This window comes from Nycticebus coucang, chromosome 9, assembly GCF_027406575.1.
Source record: "Nycticebus coucang isolate mNycCou1 chromosome 9, mNycCou1.pri, whole genome shotgun sequence".
In the NCBI taxonomy this organism is placed as follows: domain Eukaryota; kingdom Metazoa; phylum Chordata; class Mammalia; order Primates; family Lorisidae; genus Nycticebus; species Nycticebus coucang.
Window position 1 is genome coordinate 54826642 of NC_069788.1, and position 27983 is coordinate 54854624.

General features: G+C 40.7%; 1 protein-coding gene across 1 annotated transcript; it reads right to left on the reverse strand.

Moving 5' to 3' along the window:
• Window positions 1-3032: 3032 nt before the first annotated feature.
• GMNN (geminin DNA replication inhibitor) lies at window positions 3033-20002 on the reverse strand. The gene is made up of 7 exons (XM_053602073.1): window positions 19886-20002; window positions 17506-17579; window positions 11939-12016; window positions 9433-9580; window positions 5516-5598; window positions 4577-4687; window positions 3033-3534 (listed from the first exon to the last, which is right to left on the reverse strand). Exons 2-7 carry the CDS (start codon window positions 17554-17556, stop codon window positions 3277-3279), a joined length of 729 nt encoding a protein of 242 aa, XP_053458048.1. The 5' UTR covers window positions 17557-17579; window positions 19886-20002; the 3' UTR covers window positions 3033-3276.
• Window positions 20003-27983: the final 7981 nt, after the last annotated feature.

Consider the following 27983-nt stretch of genomic DNA (forward strand, 5'->3'; position numbering starts at 1 on the left):
TTACACAGTTAATCCTTGAACAACACAAGTGTGAACTGTGTGGGTCCACTTGTACATGGATTTTCTCATCTCTGCCACCACTGAGAAAGCAAGACCAATCCCTTCTTTCTCCTCTACCTCAGCCTACCCAGTGTGATGAGAATGAAGACCTCTATGATGATTCATTTCCACTTAATGAACAGTAAATATATTTTCTCTTATGATTTCCTTAATAACATTTTCTCTAGCTTACTTTATGTATGTATATAATACATATACATAAATTAATACATCATATAATACAAGAACATACGAAATGTGACAATTGGCAAGGCTTCTGGTCAACAGTGGGTAGACTATTAGTAAAGTTTGGGGGGAGTCAAAAGTTATACACATCACACCTGTGATCCCAGCACTCTGGGAGGCTAAGACAGGTGGATTGTCTGAGCTCACGGGTTCAAGACTAGCCTGAGGCAGAGTGAGATTCCCATCTCTAAAAAACAGCCGGGCGTTGTGGTGGGTGCCTATAGTCCCAGCTACTTGGGAGGCTGAGGTAAGAGAATCACTTGAGCCCAAGAGTTCAAGGTTGCTATGAGCTAGGACACTATGGCACTCTACTGAGGGCAACAAAGTGAGACTCTGTCTCAAAAAAAAAAAAAAAAAAGTTATACCCAAATTTTCAGCTGCATAGGGGTCTGCTACCCTAACTCCTATGTTACACAATGGTCAACTGTAGTTACATACAGAACCAGTTCTTCAGTGATGGACATTTAGGTTATTTCTAATAGTTCAAAGTTGTAATGAGTAACCTTAAATGTCATTGCACACACATGAATTTATCTGTGGAATAAATTTCTAGAGGAAATTGCTTAGCAATTCCTAACGTTTTTTATTCTGTTCCCTGCACTTTTTCCTCATCTGTTCTGTTGACTCTAGCTTTGTCAGTATGGAATTATGTCTTTTATAGTTTACTGTCATCTTAATGGGGTCAAGGGAGAGAGAGACTAAATGGTTGTGTTCAATTAAAACTTTTAACCAGAAATTGATGAAGGCCTCCTCTTCTGACAATGCTTAGAGGACATTTGGTTAACATTTTATCTACAGAAGAGTAGCTTATTAAGGCAGTCTAGACAATGTTTTATTCAAATTCCACTTTGGTCTGGCACCTTTTTAAATTGAAGGGAACAAGGTTTAGATTCGGACCCTGAGGCATTTATGCTAAACCGTGAATTTTGAAGTGGTTAACCAAAGTTTTAACAAGTTATTTTGTTTTCCTTTGCTGTTTCTTCTAAGTTCATCTCTCCTAACACTTGAGCTTTCCCAGAAGTAAGATATGGATTTGACTGCAAAGATGTTATATGAGAGATGATTTCAAGAACTAGGAACAGGGAAAGGAAGGAAGCCAATAAAAGATGTGTTATACCCTCAATGATTCCCCAACAATAAAAAAAAAAAAAGTGTTACGAAGTTACTATTGTAGGCAAATGGAACTTTTAATCCCCCTTGGGAACCATTCTGGTAAATATACAGCACATACCTCAGAGTTATTTTAAGAGGTTCCAAGGACTCAGATATTTATACACCAATTCCTATCCTTCTTGGTTGACCACTGTACTCCAGGCTGGGTGACAGAACAAGACCCTGCCAATGAAACCAGTCAATAAAATTAGTTGAGCATGATGGTGCACGCCTGTAGTCCCAGCTACTTGGGAGGCTAAAGCAAAAGGATCACTGATGCCCAGGAGTTTGAGGTTACAACGAGCCATTATTGGGCACTGCACTCCAGCCTGGACAACAGAGCAAGACCTTGTCTCAAAAAAACCAAAAAACTATATGAGAACTCTTTGCCAAAGTCACTAAAAATTTTTCCAATATTTCCTTCTAGTTTTAGTTTCAGCTACTATCATACATCAGTAGAGTGCATGGCATCACAGCTCACAGCAACCTCAAACTCTTGGGCTTTAGCGATTCTCTTGCCTCAGCCTCCCAAGTAGCTAGACTACAGGCACCCACCACAGTGCCCAGCTATTTTTTTGTTGCAATTGTCATTGTTTAGCTGACCCAGGCCGGACTCAAACCCACCAGCTTGGGTCTATGTGGCTTACGCCCTACCCACTGAGCTATGGGTACCGCCTATACAATAACTTTTTTTATAAAATGATGGAGTCTCACTATGTTGCCTAGGCTGGGCTTGGACTCCTGGGCTCATACTTTGCAAATGATGATCTTTATTTTGTCCTTCTTTCAAAACATAGTATTTATGGCAGCTCTCTAATCTCATCCTACATACGCTTACTTCTTAACTTCTTTACATGCCTTGTACTATACCAGTATGTGAAATGTGTGAACAGAAGTTGTGTAACTTTCAAGTAATCCTGGTTTGTTCGCTGCACTTTCACCTGCCACCCACTTCATTTGTCTAGAAGACTATCACCATCACCCATGATATTAAGCTTCCAAGAAGAGTTGGATCCTAGCAGCCAGTGGAGCCTTTAGCTAGCTAATTAGATTCCCCGGGGCAGTTTTTGGAAAATAGATTCTCACATTCCCTTCCAAAAACTACTCAGTAAGAGTATCAATAGTTCTGGCAATGAGCTCGAAGTACAACCAAGTTTGAGAATTAAAACCTCAGCTATCTCAGTCTAAATGGGAATAAAGTCAATTTACCCTTATTTCTTCCAAGAGTTAACAGAAGACTAAAAAGAAAATGATATAAAATGATCAACATATTTCTACACACTTTTTTTTTTTATAATTTTTTTTTTTTTTTGAGACAGAGTCTTAAGCTGTCGCCCTGGGTAGAGTGCTCTGGCATCATAGCTCACAGCAACCTCCAACTTTTGGGTTCAAGCTATCCTCTTGCCTCAGTTTTTCTATTTTTTTAGTAGAGACAGGGGTCTCCCTTTTTGCTCAGGCTGGTCTCAAACCCGTGAGCTCAAGGGATCCACCCACCTCAGTCTCCCAGAGTGCTAGGATTACAGGCGTGAGCCACTATGCCCAGCCAACAAATTCCTTATACTTCATTATTTCAAATCATATACACAGTATTCAATGGAAGATTGAAGTTTATTAAGTCATATACACAAGTCACGTCTGACAACTGAGAAAATGCTATTTGCATAAGACATCAGATTAAAAATACACAGTATTTGTATTTTAATACAACAAGGTCCCAGGATTTCAAACAAGGAAGTTTGATTCCAGAGTATGCATCATATAATTATGTACTCTGCTATAAAGAACTCTAGTGGACATAAACTTTGGCAGTATATTTCTCAAGGCAAGTATTAATGAATTTCATACACATGGTTTTGCATCCCTAGAGGAAGCTATAGTTCTTTCGGCACATGTGCCAATTTCCGAGTCTTCCACTTCAGAATCCTCACCGGCTTCCTCTTCAGAATCCTCACCGGCTTCCACTTCAGAATCCTCACCGGCTTCCTCTTCAGAATCCTCACCAGCTTCCACTTCAGAATCCTTACCGGCTTCTTCTTCAGAATCAAATTCCTGACTATCCAGTGATTCAAGGCTTTTCAGATGTTCACCACTCAGTCTCTTTTAAAGAATAAACCAAAAATTTTTGGTAAAACTTCCAAAATTAAGTCTATTATCAACAGTATGGTGATATTGCTGACCTTTGATGTTATAATGAGATTCTTTTCATCTTGCTCATCTAAATTCACTTACACAGGGTTTATATCACCCTGGGTAGAGTGCCACAACATCATAGCTCACAACAACCTTGAATTCTTGGGCTCAAGCAATCCCACCTCAGCTTCCCAAGTAGCTGGGACTATAGGCACTCACCACAACACCTGGCTATTTTAAGAGACTGGGTCTCGCTCTAGCTCAGGTTGATCTGGAAGTCCTAAGGTCAGGCAATCCATCTGCTTCGGCCTCCCAGAGTGCTAGGATTACAGGTATGAACCACTTGTGATCTTAATTTTTCTACTTTTAGTAGAGATGGGATCTTGCTCTTGCTCAGACCGGTCTCAAACTCCTGAGCTCAAGTGATCCTCCAACTAAGCCTCCCAGAGTGCTAGGATTATAGGCGTGAGCCACTGTGCCCAGCCTAGAATTCAAACTTTTTAAAAGTCAGATAAAACCACCAAATTTATTTACTGTGATAATAGTTTACAAATGATAATATCACGCTGATATTAAAGTTAAAATAAAAACAACCTAAAAATGTGTCAACTATGAAATAATTTTCCTTATTTGTCAGACATATTTAACTACTTTTAATAACACTACAAGAAGATAGATGTTCTTTTGCTTCATCATCATCATAACAGTTAACAGTTATTGGACTCACATCTCCAAGTACTCTTTGCAACTGTCCATCTATTTAACTCGTTTAATTCTCATAACAAGCCAATAAAGTAAGCATCATTACTCACATTTTATAGATGAGGAAAATGAAGCCCTGACAGGATAAATAACCCACTCAACTCAACAAACTGAACAGTTTTAAGCAGTAAGCTAAAACTCAAACTCAGGAAATCTGATTCCAAAACCCAAAGACTTACTGCTCACACCACATCAACTTTATAGAAAAATAGATGACTTTCAATCAGGTGAATATTAAATTACCTACCTCTATTACCTCTGCCATATATTGTACATGCTGTGCTACTTCTGCCAATTCTTTATTCTCCTTTTTCAGGCGGGCAATTTCATTGTCCTTTTCTTCAATTTCTTTATAAAGCTATATAACATAGATAAAGTTCAGTATTGCATAGATTTGCTATTCTATAAATCAAGTTACATGTCTCCATCTATATAACTGACAGACACATGTAGCACAAAGTTGTTTTTTTCTTTTTGAGACAGAGTCTCAAGCTGTTGCCCTGGGTAGAGTGCCAGGGCATCATAGCTCACAGCAACCTCAAACTCTTGGGCTTAAGCGATCCTCTTGCCTCAGCCTCCCAAGTAACTGGGACTACAGGCGCCTGCCACAACCCCCAGCTATTTTTTGGTTATAGTTGTCATTGTCATTGTTTGGCAGACCTGGGCTGGATTTGAATCCGCCAGCTCTGATGTATGTGGCTGGCGCCCTAGTCGCTTGAGCTACAGGCGCCAAGCCAGGACAAAGTTGGTTTTAACAGGATCCATTCTGTACAAAAATTCTGGGAGTGAAGGTGCCTTTCTACATGAATGTTTCCCAGGCTGATATTAAAGCCAGTTTATACAAATATGTTAAGCAGCAAAAGTAAAATAATCCTGACACTTAAAAAAAATGGTACAGGCTTGGCGCCCATAGTACAGTGGTTATGGCACCAGCTATATACACTGAAGTTGGTGGGTTTGAACCCAGCTGAGGCCAGCTAAACAGAAATGACAACTGCAACAAAAAATAGCTGGGTGTTTCGGCGGGGGCCTGTAGTCTCAGCTATTTGGGAGGCTGAGGCAAGAGAATGGCTTGAGCCTAAGAGTTTGAGGTTGCTGTGAGTTGTGACGCCATAGCACTCTACTCAGGGCAACACAGTGAGACTCTGTCTCAAAAAAAAGGGCACAAATTATACTCAATACATACTTTCTCATTCTCTGCAAGTGTTTCATAGAGAGCCTTCCTCCGCCTTTCTGCCACTTCTTTCCAATATTGAGAGGATGGATTTTCTAAAATAAATAATGTTTTATGTATAACTTAAAAAATTATTACTATAAAATTCCAATAATTCTTTCTACTAAAAAAAACTTCCAATCTTACTCAGAACTTCCCATATTATTTAGTAACACTTATTTTTAAAAGATGAAAGTTCAAAAACATTTATTTTTCCCACTATTTTAAAGATTTCAATACCTCAGAAGAAATGCAGTAAAATAAATACACATATTTTCCACCTTGATTGCTAAAAATTTTTGCAACTTTTTTGATTTTTATTTAACATTAACATTTTTGAAAAGTCTAGATCAGTTATTTTGTACATTGCCCTTAATTTTAGATTTCTGTTTCCATTAGATTCAAAAGAAGCTAAGGATTTCTGGCAGGAATATTGTATAAATATGTAGTATCCTCAGTGTATCATTAGGAAGTGTACACCTATTTGTCTCAATACTAGAGATGTTAAATTTGACCATTTGGTTAAGATGCTCTCTACCAGATTTCTCCTTTGTAAAGATACCTTTTAACCTTGGCATTAAGAAATGATCTATGAAGTAAAATCCTTGAGTCTGTGTTAATGCCTGTTCCTTAACAACTTTTTATGTTTTTTTTTGCAGTTTTTGGCTAGGGCCAGACTTGAACCTGCCAGTATATGGGGCTGGCACCCTACTCCTTGAGCCACAGGCACCGCCCTTCCCCAACAACTTTTTACCCAATTTTAACTGCATTGATACTTCTGGCTTAAGTATCTACATCTACATAGCTTACTACAACCTTAAACTCCTGGGCTCAAGCAATCCTCCTGCCTCTGCTTCCCAAGAAGCTGGGACTACAGCTGCCAGGCACCATGCTGAAAGTATAAAGCTAATGCTTTATACTTTCTATAAAGACAAAGTCTAGCTCTTACTCAGCCTGGACTTGAACTCCTGTTCTCAAATGATCCTCCCATCTTGGCCTCTGACAGTGCTAAGATTATGGGCCTGGACCATCATGCCTGGTTTTTATTATTCATTCATTTGATCCTAAAATTTTCCCAAATGTAGTGAGTAGGAATCCTTTTACACTGACTCCTATGTTCTTTAAACATGTCCATCAGTTTTTTGAGTACTGCCTTATTTTCTGACACAAGATACCCAGAATAACCTTATAATTTCCCTGCCCCAGACATGGAATCAGCCATTTCTCCAAGGAACTTTACTGAAGGACAGTATTTACAAACCAAAACCTGGATGCCTGGTGTGCTCCTTGCTTCCTGGTGTGTCATTTGTTTCTAGGCTCTTTCAGTGACAGAGTTAGGAAATGCAGTAGTTGTTTTTAAAAAAAAAATCATCAGTTTGGTAGGGCACAGCGGCTCGCGCCTGTAATCCTAGCACTCTGGGTTACCAAGGCAGGTGGAATGCCCTGAGCTCACAGGTTTGAGACAAGCCAGAGCAAGAGCCAGACTCTGTCTCTAAAAATAGCCAGTCATTGTGACAGACACCTGTACTCCCAGCTACTTGAAAAGCTGAGGCAAAAGAATCACTTATGCCCAAGAGTTGGAGGTTGCTGTGACCTATTATGCCACAGCACTCTACCAAGAGTGTCTAAGTAAAACTCTGTCTCCCTCCTAAAAAAAAAGTTTATACTGAAAACCTCAATTCTTCCTTTACTTCACCATTCTGTATTTGTATTTCTATTCACCATTATTATGAACCTAGCTCCCAACATCAACATATTACTCATTTGCTTAATCCTAAATATATATAATGTTTTTCAAAATTATTATACCAATACAACTACCAATAAATTTAATAAAGTTCTTTATTTATTTTTCTTTTTTTAGACAGAGTCTCTCTCACTTTGTCACCCTCAGTAGAGTGCCATTGCATCACAGCTCACAGCAACCTCCAGCTCTTGGCCTTAGGTGATTCTTTTGTCTCAACCTCCCGAGTAGCTGGGACCACAGGCACCGGCCACAATGCCTGGCTATTGTTTTGTTGCAGTTTGGCCGGGGCCGGGTTTGAACCCGCCACCCTCGGTACATGGGGCCGGCGCCCTACTCACTGAGCCACAGGCACCACCCAGTTCTTTATAATTTTTAATAATATCTCCCATTGAGCGTCTGTGGTCAGCATTCTGTGTTTAAATTACATGGATAACTTTTTTTTATCTACAGTTTTATTACCAATATAATACATAGTTGTTTTGACATTTAACTTCAGTAGTCATTTTTAACCAATTGTTGTTGATTTTAATTTGACCAAATCAGACATGAGTGTCACAAATCCTATTGTTTATTCTATAATATTATTAAAGATCATCCTTATTTTCTATCCAGTTAACCTTTCCCAATTTTGCCTAATAAAAGCCTACTGTCATCCAGGCCTGATGGCACAGGCCTATAGTCCTAGCTGCTTGGGAGACTGAGGTGGGAAGATCACTTGAGCCTAGGAGTTTAAGACTACGGTGGGCTACAATTGGGCCACTGTGCTCCAGCCTACATAACACCCTGTCACAAAAAAAAAAAGCAAAGAAAATCTTAACTGCCTACCTACTTCTTCCTTACTGTCTTCTAGGCAAGGCAACTCAGAATGAGTCATAATGCTACTGTGACCTTAAGAAAGTCAATTTTCTCATCAAAATTAATATCCAATGATCTACAATAAAGAAGTAATAATCTTCATAATGTTTATAAAACATAGTTAGCTTCTTCATTTGATTTCTACTATCATTTCATTAAAAACTAGTATCGATTATAGGTATAATGCTTCTCATTCATCTTGACTTCCTTTGCCTCATCTGTGTTTTTATTGGCTCCATTACTTCACATTCTCCCAGAATATTCAAATTCCTTTCATACTTCAAATTTATTCTCTAAACACTTTGCTTCTGCAAAGCCTATTTCCAAGTCTTATAAACATTTATAAGGCAGGCTCAGCACCCATAGCACAGTGACTAGGGCACCGGCCACATATACCAGGGTTGGCCTGGGCCTGCTAAACGACAACAACTACAATAAAAAAAACAGCTGGCCTTGTGGCAGCGCCTATAGTCCCAGCTACTTGGGAGGCTGAGGCAAAGAATCGCTTAAGCCCAAGAGTTGGAGGTCACTGTGAGCTGTGACACCACAGCACTCTACCAAGGGGGACATCGTAAGACTCTATCTCAAAAAAAAAAAAAAAAAAAATTTATATAAGGCAATTCAGTATCAAAGTTGCCATATTAATCAAGATCTTTTCCCTTAACATTTCATCTACACTTTGATGTAGCCAAACAAATGAATCGTCTGTTCAAATTTACAGTGTTTGTACACAGGGTAGACATAAAGTTTTGTGAGCAATTTAAAATAGTAAACTATTCTTGTATTAAACGAAAGAAATTTTAGGGGAGGCACCTATGGCTCAAGGAGTAGGGCACTGGCCCCATATACCAGGGGTAGCAGGTTCAAGCCCGGCCCCGGTCAAAACTACAAAATAATAATAATAAAATAAAATAAACATAAGAAATTTTAGCTGGGCGTGGTGGGTGACATCTGTAATCCTAACACTGTGGGAGACAGAGGCAGTGGACTGCTTGAGCTCCTGAGTTCAAGACCAGCCTGAGCAAAAGCAAAAGAGACCGCCATCTCTACTAAAAATTGAAAAACTGAGGCAAGAGGATCGCTTGAGCCCAAGAGTTGGAGGTTGCTGTGAGCTATGATGCCGCAGCACTCTACCCAGGGTGACAGCTTGAGACTCTGTCTCAAAAACAAAACAAAACAAAACAGCATACCTAGATTAAGGGGTTTTATGTAGAATTCATAACAGTATTAACTAAGTTTACCTTATAATTTAAAAATTTAAGACAAAAACTACAACATTTTTTCATACCTTTAACCATAAGATCAAATGCTTCTTGGGTGACTCCTCCAAGATTTTTATTTTCACTATATTCTGGGTCAATAACAATTCCAGAGCTGGAAGTCTTAGATGTTATCTGGTCATTCCAATGTTTCTTTTTCAATAAGCCCTGGGCCAACTACAATGGAAACACTTATCAATCATATTACTTTAATGAAGAAAGCTTGGGTGGTTTTGTTATTCATGTATTTAAAAAAGAGAACTAATAAGTCAATACTATTTGAAACAAAGTACAAAATAAAATAAAATACTTCTTAACACATTTAACATTATCTACAATGAAAACTACAAAACACTGGGCTTGGCACTTGTAGCTCAGCAGCTAGGGCACCAGCCACATTACGAGGGGAGGGGAGGGGAGGGCTGTCAGCTAAACAATGACAACTACAACAACAACAACAAAATAGCCAGGTGTTGTGGCAGGAGCCTGTAGTCCCAGCAACTTGGGAGGCGGAGGCAAGAGAAGAACTTAAGCCCAGGAGTTTGAGGTTGCTGTGAACTGTGAAGCCACAACACTCTACTGAGGGCAAGATAATGAGATTCTGCCTCAAAAAAAAAAAAAACAACAATTACAAAACACTGGTGACTAGGGCACCGGCCACAGTTTGTTTTCCATTTGTTTGTTCCACAAACAAATGGAAAAACACCCCATTTGCAAGGATTGGAAAAATTATTATCATTAAAGTAACCATACTGCCCAAAGCAATCTATAGATTCAATGCAATTCCTATCAAAATACCAATGTACTTTTTTAAAGTATTAGAAAAAAAATCCTAAAAGTCACATGGAATCAAAAAAGAACCTGCATAGCCAAAGTAATTATAGGCAAAAATAATAAATAAATAAATAAAGGTAGAGGCATCATATTACCTGACTTCAAATTATACAACAAGGCTCTGATAACCCAAATAGCATAGCGCTGATATAAAAAGACACATAGAACAAAGGAACAGAAAAGAGAATCCAGAAATAAAGCCACATACAGCCAACTGATCTTTAACAAAATCAACAATAACATATTTTGGGGAAAGGATAGCCTTTCAATAATTGGTGCTAGGAAAACTAAATAGCTGATAGGCAACTATAGTCCCAGCTACTCAGGAGGCTGAGGCAAGAGGATCCCTTGAGCCCAGGAGAAAATGGACCCGTATTTATCACCACATATAAAAATTAACTCAAGATGGATTAAGGACTTAAATGTAAGACCTGAAACTATAAAGTTTCTAGACGACTACCTCTGCGTTCTTACCCATGTTTAACAAAAAAAAAAAAAAAAAAAAAAAAAATTCTAGGCTTGGAGCCCATAGCACAGTGGTTACAGCACCAGCCACATACACCCAGGCTGGTGGGGTCAAACCCAACCCAGGCCAGCTAAACAACAATGACAACTACAAACAAAAAGTAGCTAGGCCTTGTGGCAGGCACCTGTAGTCCCAGCTACTTGGGAGGCTGAGGCAAGAGAATCATGTGAGCCCAAGTGTTGGAGGTTGCTGTGAGCTGTAACGCCACGGCACTCTACCAAGGGCGACATAGTGAGACTCTGTCTCATAAAAAAAAAAAAAAAAGTAGTAATGGGATACTACTCAGCCATAAAAAAGAATATGTCTTTTACAGCAACATGGATAGAATTGGAAGCCATTATCTTAATATAACCAAGAAACAGAAAGTCAAATACCACATATTCTCACATGTAAGTGGGATCTAAATAATGTGTACACATGGTCATAGAGAGGAATAGTAAACATTAGAGATTTTATGGGAGGGTTAAGATAGGATGAAAAATTACTTAATGGATACAATGTACATTATTTGGGTGATGGTTACACTATAAGCCTAGACTTCACCACTATGCATTATAACCATTTAACAAAACTGCACTTGTATCCCCTTAATGTATTTTTTAAAAACAATAGAAAAAAGAAGAAAGAATGCTTACAAAAGAGGAAGAACTCATCTTTTTTACATCTTTGAATCTTTCAAAAAGTTATACAATTTAAAAGTCTACCAAAATGTATAAGTAACATTTTAGAAATTTTATTTGCTATTTTGAATTAGACTTGAGTCTAAGGATAAGGTGAAATTACTTTTATTGTGTCTAAATACTGTATTCAAATTTAGTACTGTGGAAAGGTAATTAATTCAATCTGCAAAAAAGTCTAGACATATTCTTCCATGAGTTCACTGTTTACACACAGGGATAAATGAAAGAATCTCAAACATTCTTTCCTATGTCATCCCATAGGACAATTCATAACTTATTATATCATTCCAGTTCTACTACAGGTATTTATAGCAATTTTGAATTTCTTAAATTGAACAATAACAAAAAGCACTTTTGGGGGAGATATGTAATTATTATTCTTAAATTATTTCTAAATTTCAACAGTTCATGTGTTTCTGACCAAGAAAATCTTAGAAATATGTTTAATGTACATGTAGTATCATCTGTACCCCATTTTAGCCCTATCATACATACCTCATTTTCTCTTCCAACAAGAGATCCAGCTGTAGAAGGCTGAATCATCTTCAGAGTTCTTCTTGGGACAGGACTATTCTAAAAGTCAAGATAATTCATTATCTGGCTACTGAGTTTCTATACAATTATTTAATTACTGAATTTCTATATAGTTAGTCTTAGTCCTACTATAGTTTAGGGAAAAAAAGAAATACTAACAACACTAATATTTGGTCTGCTAGATGATTTTACAATATTACACATGAACAAGACACCAGTTTGTTCAACTGACAAACTTATTTCCCAAAATTATAATAAAACCTGAAGAAATTCCTTTAGAATGGATCATACCACCCAAATTAGACGTAAATGAGTAATGTATGACCTTACTGTGATTGTTCTGCCAATTAATCATATCCATTTAAAACAAACATAACCAAATTTCTCTGCTCTAATAGTTCAAACCATATATGACAAAATTATAGTACGATAGGAATATCTGTATTCTCTCTTTTTTTTTACAGAAACTAGAAACTCAAAGATATTCTACTTTCTTAAATCCAAATATCACAGCATTTATAGTATGAACTCACAAAAAAAGTAAATTGGAATTCACATGCTTTCACCAAAGAATATAATTTTCAAGAACATAGGCTCGGCTCCTGTAGCTCAAGCAGCTAAGGTCCCAGCCACATACACCAGAGCTGGCGGGTTCGAATCCAGCCCAGGCCTGCCAAATAACAATGACAACTACAACCAAAAAATAGCCGGGGGTTGTGGTGGGCGCCTATAGTCCCAGCTACTTGGGAGGCTGAGGCAAGAGAATCACTTAAGCTCAGGAGTTGGAGGTTGCTGTGAGCTGGATGGCACAGCACTCTACCCAGAGCAACAGCCTGAGGCTGTCTCCAAAAAAAAAAAAAAAAAAGAAAAAGAGAATTGTTTAAGCCCAAGAGTTTGAGGTTGCTGCTATGAGCTGTGACACCACAGTACTCTACTGAGGGCATCACAGTAAGCCTCTGTCTCACAAACGAACAAACAAAAAAACCATACATTTTGCACAAAATCAAATACACCTGTAACAGACATCCCACCCCAGTCACTACCTGATAGTAGAAGCAGTTCTGCTTCAAGCCCATTCATGAGAAGACAGTTAAAATGTCAGCGCTTGAGGAATACTACCTACTTTAAAATGCCCAAGCTATTGGGGCAGCACCTGTGGCTCAAAGGAGTAGGGCGCAGGCCTCGTATACCTGAGGTGGAGGGTTCAAACCTAGCCCCGGCCAAAAAAAAAATGAAAAAATGCCCAAGCTATTGTTTTGGAGAAAAAAATATTGCCTTCTTTATAATATGTAAATACCTTCCTGTACATTTCCTGATCTGAAAGCTCTATTTTGAAAAAAATCATTAGTTATACTGCCACCATGGGACAGCAAACAATGGTGAATACTCAAACAAGGTTAACCAGAACATGATACTATAACAGCGTGAGAAAGTTACTGACTCCACATAGCACTTCACATAAGAAGAGGTCACCTTTCCCACGGTAAAGTTTCTACTGCTGATTATTATCTAACTATTTAACAGAAGGACAAATGCTGGCTACTGTGAGAACAAGTATCATGGCAACTTTCCAGATAGCATTTAGATTACAGATATAGTTAACAGTCTTCTGACAAACAGAAGAAAATATAACTTTGCAACCTTAATAACGAGAGGTGTTAATAATATACTATTTAAATATTTGTTAATAATGGCAAAAGAAGTCACCTAAGTTACAAAGTTACTATTGCAAAAAATAAGCATTCCAAAATTTAATTTTTATATGCGTAAGCTCTATAGCTTCTGGCATAAAAAATAATGTAATATTACTGTTATTATTTCCTATATATAGGTTATGCATTGGAATAATAACAGACTTTTAGAGCTAGGAAGTTTCTTATAAATGGGTCTTTTGAGACAGTCTCAAGCTGTCGCCTTGGGTAGAGTGCGTGGCATCATAGCTCACAGCAACCTCCAACTTGGGCTCAAGCAATCCTTTGCCTCAGTTTTTTCTATTTCTGGTAGAGAGGGGGGGTCTCAAACTCCTGAGCTCAAGCAATCCACCTGCCTCAGCCTCCCAGAGTGCTAGGATTACAGGCATGAGCCATTGTGCCCAGCTATCTAAATGGGTCTTAACTCTTGTAGAAAACAATTTAGTATTTTTGAACTTTTCCTCAAAATATGCACACAAAAACATACACAGAATTTTAAATACAACTTGCAAAAATGTAGCTCTAGAGCAGTGGTTCTTAACCTTCCTAATGCCACGACCCTTTAATACAATTCCTGTGAGTCGAGACTCACTGGTTGAGAGCGATAAACGAACCCCCTGAAGATCTCAGTTTTAGAGGTAGAACCAAACAAAAGCCAATGAAATGCCCTTTACATTAATGACAGTTTTGTTTTGCTATTTTTTAGACAGAGTCTTGCTGTCACCAGGTCTAGAGTACAGTGGTATCATAGCTCACTGCAGCCTCAAACTCCTGTGATCAAGAGATCCTTCAGCTTTAGCCTCCCCAGTTTCCCAAGTAGCTAGGACTAAAGACATGTGCCACCATGTCCAGCTAAGTCTTTTGCAAAGATAGGGTCTCATTATGTTGCCCAGGCTGGTCTTGAGCTCCTGTCCTCAAGAGATCCTCCCACCTCAGTGTTCCAAAGTTACAGGCATGAACCACTACACCTGGCCTGAAGGTAAGTGTAGTTTTATTGTAGCTAGTAAACATTACACTTTAAAAAAAAAATGTAAAGATCTGCTGAAATTATAGAAATTATTAGGCTGTGAATTGCTTCAAAATAATTAATTGAAGGGAGGAATAAATGAGGATATAGATGAAACCAGATTGGCTGTATATTAAGTCACTGAAGCTAGGAAAATAAACTATTAATATACTATCGATTCTAGTTTTAAATATTTGAAAATCTTCCTAAGAAAAAGGTGAAATACACCCCAAAGTACAGTGGGACAATATCATTAGGCTATATGGGAGGCGATGGAATCAAATTTGCAAATCATCAACACAGTCAAGAAAAATAATGTAACAAACCTTAGAAAACAAGACAACCAAAAACTACCCATCAAAAGGTTCTTCCTTACACTTATCAATGGCTTTTATTTCCTGCACTTAATTTAAATCTGCAAATTGACCGATTTCCTTAAGGTGTGAACCAATTAATTCCCAATATACTCATACAATTTCTGTGGTAGGACCTAGCTAAAACTGTAAATTCATTTAGAAACATAAAAGTGGACCCAGTCAACGTTACCAACTCAAAACTCTGTCCTACTGCCATAAGAACACTTGGAATAAGATTTTCAGTGAAGAGGGCCAAAGGCCTGGCGCAGTGGCTTGCACCAGTAATCCCAACACTCTGGGAGGCCAAGGCCCCTGGATTGCCTGAGCTCCTGAGTTCTAGACCAGCCTTAGCTACAGAGAGACCCCTGCCTCTAAAAATAGCCAGCATTGTGGCAGGCACTTGTAATCCCAGCAACCCAGGAGTCTGAGGTTGCTGTGAGCCAAGAGCCATGGCACTCTACCAGGGGTGACAAAGTGAAAGTCTTTTCTTTCTTTTTTTTTTTTTTTGAGACAAAGTCTCACTATGTCACCCTCAGTAGAGTGCAGTGGCATCACACCTCACAGCAACCTCAAACTCTTGGGCTTAAGCAATTCTCTTGCCTCAGCCTCCCAAGTAGCTGGGACTACAGGTGCCCATCACAACACACTGCTATTTTTTGGTTGGAGTAGTCATTGTTGTTTTAGCAGGTTCGCACCAGGCTCCAACCTGCCTGCTTTGGAGTATATGGCTGTTGCCCTACTCACTGAGCTACAGGCACTGACCCCAAAACTCTTTCTATAAAATAAAATTTAAAAAATAGTAATAATAAGTAAATTAAAATGCAAATTTCCAGTGAAGAGTATAATACAGGGATTCAAAAAGTATTGCAAATCTGGGCAGCACCTGTGGCTTAGTGAGTAGGGCACCAGCCCCCTATACCGAGGGTGGTGAGTTCAAAGCCACCCCAGCCAAACTGCCTCAAAAAATAGCCGGGCGTTGTGGCAGGAGCCTGTGGTCCCAGCTACTTGGGAGGCTGAGGCAAGAGAATCGCCTAATCCCAAGAGCTGTAGGTTGCTGTGAGCTGTGATGCCACAGCACTCTACTGAGGGCAACAAAGTAAGACTCTGTCTCTTAAAAAAAAAAGGTGTTGCAAATCAAATAGTGTAAATGTTAATGAATATTATATACTCTAGAAAACCAATGTGCAATATAATGCAAAATTTGTCTCTGTAGTCAAGGTCACTAACTCTGAAGACATACACAAAGAATTTTAATAAAATAATTTCATTAAACGTAAGAGTAGAACAATGCAGTAATAATTTTATGGGTGAGAAAACATTAAGAATCTACTAAATGGCTCAGGGCCCATAGCTCAGCAAGTAGGGTGCTGGCCACATACACCAAAGCTGGCAGGTTTGAGCCCAACCCAGGTCTGCTAAACAATGACAACTGCAACCAAAAAAATACCCCAGCACTGTAGCGGGCGCCTGTAGTCCCAGCTACTTGGGAGGCTGAGGCAAGAGAATCGCTTAAGCCCAAGTGCTCTGAGCTGTGATGCCACAGCACTCTACCAAGGGCAATATAGTGAAACTCTGTCTCAAAAAAAAAAAAAAAAAAGAATCTACTAAAAAACAATTAGAACTGATTAAGTTCAGCAAGATTGCAAGACACAGAGGAAGCTATAAAAAATCAACTGTACGGGCGGCACCTGTGGCTCAGTGAGTAGGGTGCCGGCCCCATATGCCGGGGGTGGCGGGTTCAAACCCAACCCCAGCCAAACTGCAACAACAAAAAAAAAATAGCCGGGCGTTGTGGAGGGCGCCTATAGTCCCAGCTGCCTGGGAGGCTGAGGCAAGAGAATCGTGTAAGCCCAGGAGTTAGAAGTTGCTGCAAGCCATGTGACGCCACAGCACTCTACGGGAGGGCGGTACAGTGAGACTCTGTCTCTACAAAAAAAAAAATCAACTGTACTTCTATACAGAAGCAATAACCAAACTGAGAATGAAATTAAGGAAATAATTCCATTCATAATAACATCAAAAAGATTAAACACTTCGGGAAAAATTTTTAACAAAAGTAGTATAAAACTCATACTCAGGAAACTACAATGTGTTGAAAGAAATTAAAGAAGACCAAAATAAAAGACATACCATATTCTTGGATCATACTTAACATTCACCCACAAGTAATTTTTTTAAAGTTCTCTATTGTTATTTGTCCTCTTATTAAAAATTCAGTTAACTCTGTTCAGGAGATGGGAACAAAAGTCCAAACTTTATCACCATACTGTATCTATATCTAGATATATACAGATATATAGATATACATGTAATGGAGTTCTATTTGTACTCCCTATTTTCTATTAAAATATTTTTTTAATGGGGGAATCTGCAACTCAAGGTTCATAGAAATTACAGCCAGGTAATTGGGCTAAATATGTTAAACTACTTTTAACCATGTTTTCTACAAAAGATTAAAGTTACTCTATCACATACCTTTACATTTTCTTTAATTTCTTCTTGTTTCTGCTTCATGCTGGGATTCATTACACAGCTTGTGAAACACAAGACTAGAAATTAAGAAACAGAATATAGTTTGCACCTGAAGGTGGAGTCTAGATTTTTTTTGTTGAAAGTACTTACAACTGTAAAAATCAAACCATTGTATCATACAACTATCATCTTTTCTCACTCAATGCAAACGCAACCTGTCAATGACTAAGGTGACTAAACAAAGTAACTCTTTATATCTATACACACATACACACCCACACATGATAATTAAGACTGAAGAAAATCTTGTTACAAAAAGGAAATAATATATATTAAACAAATTTACAAAGCATAGTATCTTGGATTAAATAGAGGGCTCTGGAAGGTCTAAGAGCGCCTGTGGCTCAGTGAGTAGGGCGCCAACCCCATATACCGAGGGTGGCGGGTTCAAACCCAGCCTCGGCTGAACTGCAACCAAAAAATAGCCGGGCGTTGTGGCGGGCGCCTGTAGTCCCAGCTGCTCGGGAGGCTGAGGCAGGAGAATCGCGGAAGCCCAAGAGCTAGAGGTTGCTGTGAGTCCTGAGACATCATGGCACCCTACAGAAGGCGGTAAAGTGAGACTCTGTCTCTACAAAAAAAAAAAAAAAAGAAAAAGAAATGGTCACCATGAAAAGCAAAACACTGGGAGGCGCCAGTGGCTCAGTGGGTAGGGCGCCAGCCCCATACACCGAGGGTGACAGGTTTGAAGCCGGCCAGGACAAACTGCAACAAAAAATAGCCAGGCATTTTTAGTTGCGCCTATAGTCCCAGCTACTTGGGAGGCTGAGGCAAGAGAATCGCCTACGCCCAGGAGTTGGAGGTTGCTGTGATACCAGACACTCTACTGAGGGTGATAAAGTGACACGCTGTCTCTAAAAAAAAAAAAAAGAAAAGCAAAACACACAGATTCTTGGGTGTGCCCAAAACCATTTTAAAGAATAGCATCCTAACTTTGCAGTTTAAAGGTAGATATAAGATAATGATAAACTTGGCTCTGGCAATAACTTAATATACAATCAAATGAAATTGTGTATTTACATTTGTAGGAAATTTTTAGCCACTAACATGAACTGAAGGACTAATCAAAAAGGTAAAAGGAGCAGGAGATAAAGGGACAGGTAATGTAGTTAACTAGACCACTAGGCCAGATTCACTCAAAACTCAACATCTGAACCCGTCAGCCGTGTCTGTACCTTGCTAACACATATCCCTGATTTCTGTGCTCATGCCTTCAATCAGTGTATGGCTTTCTAACTTTGACTTAGACCCATTTCTTCTGTCAATACATTTTACACTGTGCCCTAGCACACATGCAAATGGAAAAGCTTAGGAAACAAAATGTAATCTGTGTTTCGTGCATCCTATTTTTCCATTCTACTCATATTAAGAAAACGCTGGTTGAGACCCGTGAAGCCACGGCAGGGCAATGTTTTTAACACTTCGATCGTGGGCTGGGATCCCAAAATCATTTAGTGGGCCATGAGCAACACCATTTAGAAAAATGCAACAGAAAATAATGTCAGAGACGAGAAAATATCAGAGTGCACTGCATGTCAGAAATAAGTATTGCTTCGTGAAACGTCTGATTTCGATAGGTGACAGTGTCCTAAATTGCGAAGTAAAATGTGCTTTAGTATGAAAAATATTTAAAGCCTAATGTAATAATCCTAACTCTTCCCATGTTTACCACACCTCTGTCAGCAACTTTCACCTTTGCTTTTTATTCTCTAGTTAAACTACAAGATTAAAAACGCTGACAGGACAAGATCCAAAGACGGGATGCACGGGCGAAATCACAGACTCACCAACACCGGTATTTTTTTTAAAAGGAGATGCAGAATTCAGAGACCTTTTCCCGTAAGCCACATTTAAGGTACATCTTAGATGACAATCAGTTACTGAACTGGCAAAAGAATGCTGTTGTTCTGCCTCATCCCCACCGCCAGACGCAGTGTGTCCCGCAACTCAGCGGCATTTCCCACCCGGAACCCAGCCCGCAGGTCCCCGAAGGCCAGAGCCCAGCGAGGGGGCGGGCGGTGTGGCCAGCCCGCCGGAACCCACCAACCGCCGAATGCGCCTCAGAATAGCGTTCGCCAGCCAATAGGAGTGCGGAAGGGAGAGCGCGCCAAAACCGACTGAGCCAATGGCACAGCCTCATTTCCCAACTCCGCCCGGGCTCCCGCGACCTTTCAACAACCCCTAGCCTAGACCCTTATCTCGGCCGCAGCCCCACAACTGTCAATAGTACACGGCTGCAGATTGGCAGGACCGAAAGTGGACTGTCTAGAAGCTGTACACGTTGCGCTCCTGCGTACCCACCTCCTGCCACCTCTCTCATACTTACTGGGTGGATATGCTCAATCTTCGTAGCGAAGGCAGAGAGCTGTGGCAGCGGCGCCTCGTACAACACTCACAAGGAACCTATGTTAGTCTCCACAGTACCTACAGTGACGGCGCGCGCTGCAGTAAAACCTTACAAACTCCGTTCATTCGCTCCCGCCGACCACGTGACCGTCTGACGCAAGGAAAAGGGTGGTGCCCATTCGAATCCGGCGAATCGACTCTCTCCTTTGCCCGCTTCAGCCCCGCCCCTTCCTGCGCCTGCGCCGTAACGCGTAGCGCGTGCTAAGACGTAGCAAAGTGTTTTTCCCAGCCGAGGGTCCGCGGTGGGCTTCCGCTCCCCCAACCCTGCTCTGGGAGCTCCCTTGCAGAGTGCAAAGCTTTTGCCCCTTACGAGCCAGGGAAAAGATCTGTCCCCATTGGATGCTTACGCTGGGAGAACAAAATATTGTGTATATAGTAAACGATTTACATTTGTGTAAAGCTCCGCTTCCGCGGACTCTTAATTTTATTAAGAGTTTATAATCTGGCTTTTTGTACTTTTGACTACAGTGTGGTTCGGTTAGAGTTGTTCGGGAAGACGTAATTCTGCGATTAATCCTACTACTTTTTAGGAGAGACTTGCGCTTTTTTTTTTTTTTTTGCTCAAGCTGGTCTCCAACTCCTGGTCTCAAGCAGTCCTCCTACTTCTGCGTCCAGGCAAAAGCCACCAGGGCTGCTCCTGTAAACAACTTGAGATAGAGGAAAGGCTTACGACTGGCCAAAGAAAATTAGCCAGATTTGTGTTCTGGAAGGAGAAAAAGGATTTCTGGGTATATGGCTTCCCAATCCAAGAAGCAGCTTAGTCAAGTAAGCTGTATATATTACCTTCTTCACTCTCAAAAGCCTTTGATGATAGCTTTCCAGCTGCCAGTGATAATTCTAGTCTATTCTACCTTTGGGGTGAGATTTTATCAGTTAAGTATCTCAGGTTATGCATAACAAACATTTTTTTTTTTTTTTTTGAGATAGAGTCTCACTGTTACCCGCCCCGGTAGAGTGCAGTGGCGTCATAGTTCATAGTTCACAGCAACCTCAGACTCTTGGGCTGAAGCAGTCCTCCTGCCTCAGCCTCCTGAGTAGCTGGGACTACAGGCACCAGCCACAACGTCCGGTTATTTTTAGAGACAGGGTCTCGCTCAGGTTCCGGCTGGTCTCAACCTCCTGAGCTCAGGCAATCCACCCACCTCAGCCTCCCAGAGTGCTAGGATTATAGGCGTGAGTCAAACTCCAACTTTTAAATAAAGGGAAAGTTCAAGGGATGGAAAGGGAAGAAATTAGGAGAACTACCCTGTGTCTCCAGGATCCTGCTATTAGTACAATGCAGTTCCACTGACAGTCTCCATGACCCTATGGTCCACATTTAAAGGCCTGGGGAAGAGAATCTAATTATCTCATCTTGAACCAAGAGGTTCAATAAGCTATGGCTGCAATGTGTATGTTCACAGGGGGAAGACAGTGCACTATCCTACAAACATGCTATACCCCCACTTCCATCCCAAGTATAGGAGCTATTTCTAAAGAACAATGGATGGCTGCTACCCTAAGAGGGTCTCCTTCAGCCATTAAAAAGCATAAAGGGGGAATGGTGGCTGATACCTGAATCTTCACTCTCTGGGAGACCAAGGTGGGTGGATGGCCTGAGTTCAGGAGTTGGAGACCAGCCCGAGCAACAGCAAAATCCCTGCCTTACCAAAAATAGAAAAACTAGCCAGGTGTTGTGGTGGGTGCCTTTGGTCCCAGCAACTCAGAATGCTGAGGCAAGAGAATCACTTGAGTCCAGGAGTTTTAGGTTGTGAGCTATGTTAATACCATGGCAGTCTACCCAAGGACAGTGAGACTCTGTCTCAAAAACAAAAAAGCATAACAGTCACTACACTTGGAGGGAAGAAAGTAAATGACCAAAAAAAAATTGTTGGCTGGGCTCAGTGGCTCACACCTATACTCCTAGCACTCTGGGACGCTGAGGCAGGAGGGAATCCCTTGAGCTCAGGAGTTGATGACCAGCTTGAGCAAGAGCCAGACCCTCATCTCCACTAAAAATAGAAAAATTAGCTGGGTGTTATGGCAGGGGCCTGTAGTCCCTGTTACTCAAGAGGCTGAGGCAGGAGGATTGCCTCAACCCAGGAGTTTGAGATTGCTGTCAGTTAGGCTGATGCCATGGCACTCTAGCCTGGAGCAATAGAGCAAGACTCTGTCTCAAAAAAAAAAAAAAAAAAAAAGGAAAAGAAAAATTATAGTGAGTCATTAAAATTCATTAAACTATACTCTTAAAAATAGATGAAGTTTATTGTATGATGAAGTTTAAATCATACCTTAAGAAAGATGGAAAATAATGTAACGAGTTAATACAGGCAAGTCCCTGGGAAGGAATGCCTGGATGCTAAACATTATATAGATACATATACAGCTGCCTAACTTTTGGAAGGCTAGAGCCTGACTTAATAGCCACCAAGTGAATGTGCTTCAGCAAATACCAAATCAGTGAGAAACCAGAGCTTGAGCTAAGGAAAAACTTCAATTAGCCTAGAGCCTGAGAAAAATCAACAAGGTGTTCACATTAGAGAGCCTGAAACCAAGGAAAGGCATCCTTGAAGCCAATTTTTTTTTAATCCTATCTTAACACATACATCTTTTATAAAGCATTTCACATATGCTTTCACTTTAATTAGCACAAAAACTCAGCTAAGTAAACAAGGTAAGTATTATCTCTGTTTTCCATAGACACACTGGGCAAAGGGCTGGCCCCAGGACATGTGCCAGCTATGGATTTATTGCCTTTCAGCTCCAAATTCACTAGCAAGTTTCAGGGGGAAGATTTCCCACAGGTTCCACCGACACAGCTCCACATCAACTTCTCTGCCAGTGCTCGCCCACTCCAGTGGTGTCTGGATTTCAGACCTGGAGGAGGAGGAAACTCTCCCTTGGACGCTACATCTTAGCACCCAAGAAAGTAAAGCAAATTCTAAAGGCTATAATATAGGGAACAGCCACTACTCCTCCATCTAATCCAAGGTATACACTCCCCAGCTGAGACCCTGACTTTTTTGGAAAGGGAGAACTGCAGCCACAGAACTTAATGGAAATCTTCCTCCTGGAACTAGGGTGCCAGAGGAGACTGTTCACTGCGAGATGTCTCACCAGAGGCATTCTACAAAATTGCCCGAGGGGAAGCTGCGGGGGTTGGGCACTGAGGGATGCTGTGACTAGGAAACCGGTGCAGGAAAGGCCACCCCGCTCTACATAAGGCTCGCTAGGGAACTCACCAAAACCGGGAATCAAAACCCTTCTCCTGCAAATGTCTCTCCAGCGCCCTCTACTGACAACGCTTCAATGCCAGCCGCTCAGGGAAAAAAGTCCAGATTCACTTTCTTTTTCTTTCTTTCTTTCCTTTTATCTTTTTTTAAACAGTCGCTCTCACCCCGCCATCGGCTCACGCCTGTACTCCTAGCACTCTGAGAGGCAGAGGTTGAAGAATCCCTTGAGCTCAGGAGTTCGAGACCTGCTGAGCAAGAACAAGACCCCATCTCCATTAAAAATTAGCTGGGTGTTGTGGTAGGCTCCTGTAGTCCCAGCTACTCTGGACGCTGAAGCAGGAGGATCACTTAAACTCAGCAGTCTGAAGTTGCTGTGAGCTAGGCTGAGGCCCTAGCACTCTAACCTGGGGCAACAGAATAAGACTCTGTCTCAAAAAGAAAAGCAAACAAAAAACCAGTCTTTCCCTGTCCCTCGGCTAGAGTGCATGCAGTGGTGTCCTCAGCTCACTGCAACCTCAAAACTTCTGGGCTCAAGCCATCCTCCTGGCTCAGCCTCACCAGTAGCTGCAACTATAGGTGTGAACCACCAAGCCCAGCTAATTTTTCTATCTTTTTGTAGAGATGGTATCTAGCTCTTGCTCAGGCTCAGATTCACTTTCAAAGAGCAGGCCAAATGTGGAGCTGAGAGGCAACAGATTGATAAATTGGCGTAGGCATTGCTGATATTCAGGTTCAGACATTAGCTCTGTCACTTACTTGTATGTCTTTTGACAGTTTCTAATTCTCTTTGACTCCAGTTTTCTCTCTAAAATAAAAATTAAAAAGTACAAATACAGTTCACAAAAAAATATATACAAGTCACTTCAACATATGAAAAGATGTTTAACCTCATTAAAAAAGATAATTACATGTCAAAGCAATATTAAAATATAATTTCTCACCTATTAGATTGCCAAAAATCCCTAATTTTGTATTGGGTAAGCTCAGGAAATGAGGTAACATTCCCCCCTCTCAGATAAAAAGCAGAATTGGCATAATGCAATGGTACATTTCAAAACTATTAAGAAAAGAGTATAGGCTCAGCGCTTGTAGCTCAGCCTCTAGGGCACCAGCCACATACACTAGAGCTGGCTGGTTCGAATTCAGCCCAGGCCTACCCAACAACAATGACAACTACAACAAAAAAATAGCCAAGCCTTGTGGTGGGTGCCTATAGTTCCAGCTACTTGGGAGGCTGAGACAAGAGAATCGCTTAAGCCCAAGAGTTGGAGGTTGCTGTCAGCTGTGACACCACAGCACTCTACTCAGGGTGACATAGTGAGACTGTCTGAAAAAAAAAAAAAAAAAGAAAGAAAGAAAAGAGTATAGTTGTCTTACCACAACAAATAAGTAAGCGAGGTGATAGATGTGTTACTCAGTTTGATGTAAGCATTTCACTCTCTATATCAAATCAGTACACTGAACTCCATAAATGCATCAAGGTACAGTTATGATTTAATAAATTTTTTTAAAAAGCAGAATTGCTTCAACTTACTATAAAAGTAGTGAATTCCCCAAGCTCAATATTCTTCTCCTATAACATAACCCCCTGTGCATACAGGCATCCATGTAAGCTCATGTTTGTTACTTGTGGGACTTGAGGGATATAGGGAACTGGCATAACCCTAAAGCTCTGGCTCCTGCCTCTGCTATGTATAATAAAGTCTTTCATCTCTGTTCCAGAAATATCATGTCTTCTGCTAATCTCCATGAAACAGTAACAGAATAGCTTTCTAACTTGGAAGGAGGGTAAAACCCCAGGTCATTTGCAGTTCTGGGTTGGTCTCATCTCTAGAGAATTTTCCCCAATAGATTTGAGTCAGCTGTGTGAGGATGAGCACAGTAGATGACAACATGTATAGCTATGATTGCCAGTATGATTCTGATGAAATTCCTAGGTTAAGACCCACTTCATGGGCGGCGTCTGTGGCTCAGTCGGTAAGGCGCCAGCCCCATATACTGAGGGTGGCGGGTTCTAAACCGGCCCCGGCTGAACTGCAACCAAAAAATAGCTGGGCGTTGTGGCGGGCACCTGTAGTCGCAGCTACTCGGGAGGCTGAGGCAAGAGAATTGCTTAAGCCCAGGAGTTGGAGGTTGCTGTGAGCTGCGTGAGGCCACGGCACTCTACCGAGGGCCATAAAGTGAGATTCTGTCTCTATGAAAAAAAAAAAAAAAAAGACCCACTTCATTACGTAATCTCAAGATGCTATGCCTTTTAAGTTTTGTTTGTTTTTTTTTTTTTTTGCAGTTTTTGCAGTTTTTGGCCGGGGCTGTGTTTGAACCCTCCACCTCCAGTATATGAGGCTGGTGCCCTACTCCTTTGAGCCATAGGCACTGCCCTATCAGCGTTATTTTTTATTGGTGCTATCTGTATACCTCTAGCAGCCCTTTCTTTGTTTTAATTGTTGCTTCTAATCTTCTGTAAAAGACAAAATCAGATAACCACATTTCTTAAAGTAATTCCCCAACTAAAATAAATATTAGGGCAATTTTTGCTTATTACCTAATTTTCAGTTATGTTCCAGATAGTCAAGGTCAATTGATGGGACCCAAAATGAGTTGGGTTTTCTTTCTTTCTTTTTTTTTTTTCTAAGACAGAGTCTCAAGTTGTCAACCTGGGTGCAGTGCTGTCGTGTCACAGCTCACAGCAACCTCAAACTCCTGGGCCCAAGCGATTCTCTTGCCTCAGCCTCTCAAGTAGCTGGTACTACATGCACCTGCCACAACACCCAGCTATTTTTTGGCCCAGGTTGGATTCAAACCTGCCAGCTCCTGTGTATGTGGCTGGTGCCCTAGCCGCCTTAGCTCTACAGGTGCGGAGCCAGGTTTTCTTTTCGAATTCATGTATTTTTAAAACAAAATATGAATTTATTTATGAAAAACAGTTACTAATAAGAATGGGCAGTGGTGGCTCACACATGTAATCCCAGCACTTGAGAGGTCGAGACGGGTGGATTGCCTGAGCTCACAAGTTCAAGACCAGCCTGAGTAAGAGTGGGACCTCGTGTCTAAAAAAAAAAGTTAAAATGCCATGGCACTCTACTGAGGGTGACAAAGTGAGACTCTGTCCCCCCCAAAAGAAAGAAAGAAAGAAAAATAAAAACAATTACTAATAAAGACAAAAAGATGGTTTAATTTTTTTCTGTCATGAAGTGTCATGACTAATTTGATTTCTATCTTAAAAGAAAATGAAGAGATTTGGTTCAGTTCACTTTTTTTTTTTTTTTGAGACATGGTCTCACTTTGTCTCTGAGGCTAGAGTAAACCTAGAAGTTGATCCTTCTGTAATGGAGCCTCTAGATGACAATTCAACTTAGCCAGCATCTTGTTCATAGTCCTGAATGACAGGGCCCAGCTAAGCTATTTCAAATTCCTGATGGACAGAAACTATGAGATAGGCTCGGCACTTGTAGCTCAAGGAGCTAGGGCACCAGCCACATACACCAGAGCTGGCGGGTTCAAATCCAGCCCTGGGCTGCCAAACAACAATGACAACTACAACCAAAAAATAGCAAGACGTTGTGGTGGGTGCCTATAATCCCAGCTTCTTGAGAGGCTGAAGCAAGAGAATCGCTTAAGCCTAGGAGTTGGAAGTTGCTGTGAGCTGTGATGTCAGGCACTCTACCCAAGGAGACAGCTTGAGACACTATCTCAGAAAAAAAGAAAGAAAAAAGAAACTATGAGATAATAAATGTTATAAGTCACTAAGACTGTGGCAATTTCTTTCTTTCTTTTTTTTTTTGTATATAGTCACATTTATTGGCATCCAGTTGAGGTTACAGCACTCGTGAGGGAGGGAAGCATCAAGCTTTCTGAAATTGGAAGTAATTAGAGAATAAGAAAAGGAACAGAGTAGGTGTCCTGATATAGAATAGACTTGAACAGGGTGAAGAATGGCTGCATAGAGAGAAAATGAAGGGCTGTGAGAGGGTCACAGAGATGGGAATGTGTATGATACACAGTTCGTCAGGATTGTGGCAATTTCTTTTTCTTTTTTTTTTTTTTGAGGACAGAGCCTCAAACTGTCACCCTGGGTAGAGTGCCGTGGCCTCACAGCTCACAGCAACCTCCAACTCGTGGGCTCAAGAGATTCTCTTGCCTCCACCTCCCAAGTAGCTGGGACTGCCTGCCACAATACCCGGCTATTTTTTGGTTGTAGTTGTCATTGTTGTTTGGCGGGCGGGGCTGGATTTGAACCCACCAGCTCTGGTGTATGTAGCTGGCACCTTAGCCACTTGAGCTACAGGCACCAAGCCAGATTGTGGCAATTTCAAAGTAGCAACAGAAAACTAATAAAACACTATCATTGAGACTGGGAGAAAATAGGCACTCCAGTAATGCCTAATGGGAGTGCCAAAAGCTAAAGACCCTGTAGAAGGGAATTTGTATCTGACAATGCACTTCTATGATTACATGCCCATTGGCTTCTGCCCTAGGAACTCCACTTCCAGGAATTTACTCTGAAGCTATACCACCATAAATTCAAAATATACTAATGTGTATTCAGGACTTTTTCACTACAGCAGTATTTATAATACCTAAATATTTGGAACAACCTAATTGCACATCCATAGGCAATGTGTTAAATAAATTATGGTACATCTGCACAATTTGTACCCTGGAGTCATGAAAAGAATTAAGAAAATCTCTTGCCAGGCACTGTGGCTCATGCCTGTAATCCCAGAACTTGGGAGGCCAAGACAGGTGGATTGCCTGAGCTCACAGGTTCAAGACCAGCCTGAGCCAGAGCAAGACCTCACCTCTGAA